Genomic DNA, 3,264 nt, shown 5'->3' with positions numbered 1-3,264 from the left:
AAGTAATGGAAACAACAAGTAGATAAATAATAAACAAATTTGACGTTTCTCGCGTTGCGTTTTCGAAACGTCATTAATATGGCTGCGTAGTTTTGTAGGGTTTCTTTCATCAACGGAATTTGAAAAACCCAGAAAATGCTGGAAGCTGTTACCCGTGGAATTTCAGTTACCCGTGAATTGTTGCGGCGAAAAACATATTGTTCTGTTTTCATGGCGCAATTCAGCGCTTGCTTTACTTGTTTCGGATACCCTTTTACTTAAAATACATCTACTAGGGAGAAGAAATTTATTGCAAGATATTTTTCCGTATGAAGCAGTCAAATGTTACTACTTCTTTACCCTTTAGGATGCCGTGAGTTTATTTTAGCAGTATTCCAGTCGTTATACTCAAACAATTTATCCTTTTCTTATGTTTTAAAAATTATTATTATTATTATTTATTTATTATTACAAAATGTTCGCCGTTCAGGCTTAACAATTGCTCAAAGGAGAGACAAAAAAAAAGAGGAAAGAGAAATACTTACAGACTTAAGAGGAAAGGTGTGTGGAAAATGAGGAGAAGAGGAGGGAGGGGATTATAAAAAGGTGTTAAGGAGACGGGAACGGAAGAGTGAAAGGGAGGCATTAAAGTCGAACAGGCTACTCGCTTCGTTGAAGGCCGAAAGGGCACGCAAGAATGGATCGTTCTGACCGTGGCGAGATCGGCGAGGGGGAATCAGGAACAGCGGCCTATCCCGCAGATGTCGGGATGGTGCATAGAAAGGGAAAGAGGCGAGGAGATTAGGAGCGTCAATGTTTTGGAGAAGGAGATTGGCAACAAATAGAGCCTTGGCCATCGTGAGGCGATCCTCAACTCTGGGAAGGCGAAGATAGGGGAGGCAGCACCAACAAAGCGACAGATGGCGCACCTCGTGAACCTCCTCTGGACCCCCTCAAGGCGGCTCATGGCAGTGCTGCCGGCGGGGGACCACACCACACAAGCATACTCAAGGATGGGTCGGACCCAACAACAGAAAAGAGCCCTGAGACACCAGGGATCGCGGATCTCAGATGCCATGCGAGTCACAAAGCTGAGGGCTTTGTTGGCTTTTGCCATGACTGCATCCACCTGAGGGGAAAAGGAGAGGGAGTCATCGAGTCGATCGATCGAGGACACCGAGATCCTTGATCGTAGACACCCTTGGAAGAGGAGAGCCATGGAGAGTATAGCTCCAAGTAAGTCTGGAGCTAGAATTATGTATACTATTTTCGTTGATCGTTTGCCGAATCGGATTAAGAGAGTTAGTCTATAGTATTTTTTTATGTCACGATTCTTGCCTATTGTTATACTCGATACCACAGGGACAGGATACCCTAGCAACTTCAGGATACGTTGATTATTCCAACGTTAAAATTTCCATTGATTTGAAAGTAATTTATTAGGATTATTGGACATTGCCGAGGATTGCCTAGAAGCCTATTAAACTGAAGACGTGTCGCCAGTGTGACTTACCATGTGCGCCTCCAGCAGCTCGGACTGAGCGAAGCTAGCAGGACAGTAGCTTCATTGATGCCGTTGGTCCTTGCTGTGGGTTTTACCATGCGTTTTCAGATTCGTTGATGTATGGAACGCTTTGCCGCAAACTTTACACACATAAGGTCGTTCTCCGGTGTGATGGCGCATGTGCCTTTGAAGAGCACCTGATTCGTAGAACTTAGCGGGACATTGAGTACACGGATACTTTTTGTCCTCCTCTAATTTGGGCTGGTGAGTCTTTTTGTGTCTGTGAAGGCTACTTAGTGCACCTAAGACTTTGTGGCATATGTTGCACTCTAAATGCTTGGTCGTTTTGAGAGGTTGGTGAGATTTCCTATGCCTGGCTATGCTGTGTGCACTCAAAACTTTGTGGCATATGTTGCATTCTGCAGTTTTCCTGGGTAATTCTTGGGCGCCGTGGGCTCGACAGAAGTGGTTTTTGAGCGCTTTCGCATGGCAGAATTTGGCAGAACATATTTTGCAAAGGAAAGGTTTTTCACCGGTGTGCGTAAGAATGTGAATCTGGAGCTGGGTCGACTCAGCGAACCTAGTAAAACAGTATTTACATTGATGCTGTTCCTCCTTGTCGTGCGTTTTAGCATGCGCTCTCAGATGGGCAGGCGTATAGAACGCTTTGCCGCAAATTTTACACGCAAACGGTCGTTCACCGGTGTGACAGCGTATGTGTATTTTGAGGGAGGATGAGTTGTAGAACTTAGCGGGACAGTGGTGACAATGATACCGTCTATCATTGGTATGAATTTTTCTATGTAAGAGCAAGCTTCCGGATGATTTGAAAGATTTGTTGCAAACTTCGCATTCAAAACTCTTGCTGGGCACTTCACCCGGGTGGGCACTACGTAGGTGACCTTCCAGACTTGACGCATAGTTAAATTTTGCGGAACAACAATGACAAAGAAACCGCTTGTTTTCGCTATGGATGTGCATATGAGTAGTTAGCTGGAATGAGGCAGCGTACGCCTTGTTGCAGATTTGACAAACAAACGGCTTTTCACCGGTATGATGAGTGCGGATGTGGATCGGTACTCTCGATTTACTTGCGAACTTCGCAGGACAGTGAGGACATTTGTATTGGGCATCCTCGTTATGAATTTTGCTGTGACTATTTAAGATTCCTTGCGAAACAAACGCTTTGAGGCAGACTTGGCACTTGAAGGGTCTTTCACCGGTGTGATAGCGAAAGTGGATAAGTAAACGCTGACGAGCCACAAAACTTACGGAACATTGAGGGCATTGATGTTGCTCGTCCTTGTTGTGAGTTTTTGCATGTTGGTTAAATTTATCCCGCGTTTTGAACTCTTTGTTGCAGGTTTTGCACACAAAAGGCGGTTTATCGGTGTGAGCACGTTTCTTCGGCTTTGGCAATAACTGTGCATCGGCTTCGGGCGGTACTTCAACGGTGCTCGGATCAGGAGAATTTGGACACTGATTGGTTTCCTCAATGCTGTTCATTTTAATATCCTTATGTGTTTCGGAAGTTGTCGGCTGTATAAGTGGATCCCCTTCTTTAACAGCCTCGGATGAAAGGTCGTCATCGGGTTCCAACTTCACTTCCGGCAGGTCAAGACCATCGCCATTATCGAATTCGTTCGATGTGATTGTTTCTTTTGCACAGTATGAATGATCCAAGTTGATGTTAGCAACGTCACGTTTTATGCGATCCTCTTCAAGTGAAATAAGTATTGAATCATCAGTTTGTTGCACAGGCTCGAACGGAAACTCCTCAA

At 44.9% G+C, this 3,264-nt stretch overlaps 1 protein-coding gene across 1 annotated transcript; it reads right to left on the bottom strand.

Moving 5' to 3' along the window:
• Nucleotides 1-344: 344 nt before the first annotated feature.
• Nucleotides 345-3,242, bottom strand: LOC131214501 (zinc finger protein 664-like). The gene has a single exon (XM_058208869.1). It carries the CDS (start codon nucleotides 2,987-2,989, stop codon nucleotides 1,544-1,546), a length of 1,446 nt encoding a protein of 481 aa, XP_058064852.1. The 5' UTR covers nucleotides 2,990-3,242; the 3' UTR covers nucleotides 345-1,543.
• Nucleotides 3,243-3,264: the final 22 nt, after the last annotated feature.

This window comes from Anopheles bellator, unplaced genomic scaffold (assembly GCF_943735745.2).
Source record: "Anopheles bellator unplaced genomic scaffold, idAnoBellAS_SP24_06.2 scaffold01155_ctg1, whole genome shotgun sequence".
NCBI classification, from domain to species: Eukaryota; Metazoa; Arthropoda; class Insecta; order Diptera; family Culicidae; genus Anopheles; species Anopheles bellator.
Note: the sequence above shows the minus strand (reverse complement) of the source record. Positions and strands in the feature narration are given on the sequence as shown.

Bases quoted from the DNA above. Each gene is read 5' to 3' on its own strand.
- LOC131214501 (XM_058208869.1), bottom strand. From the start codon at position 2,989: ATGAACAGCATTGAGGAAACCAATCAGTGTCCAAATTCTCCTGATCCG.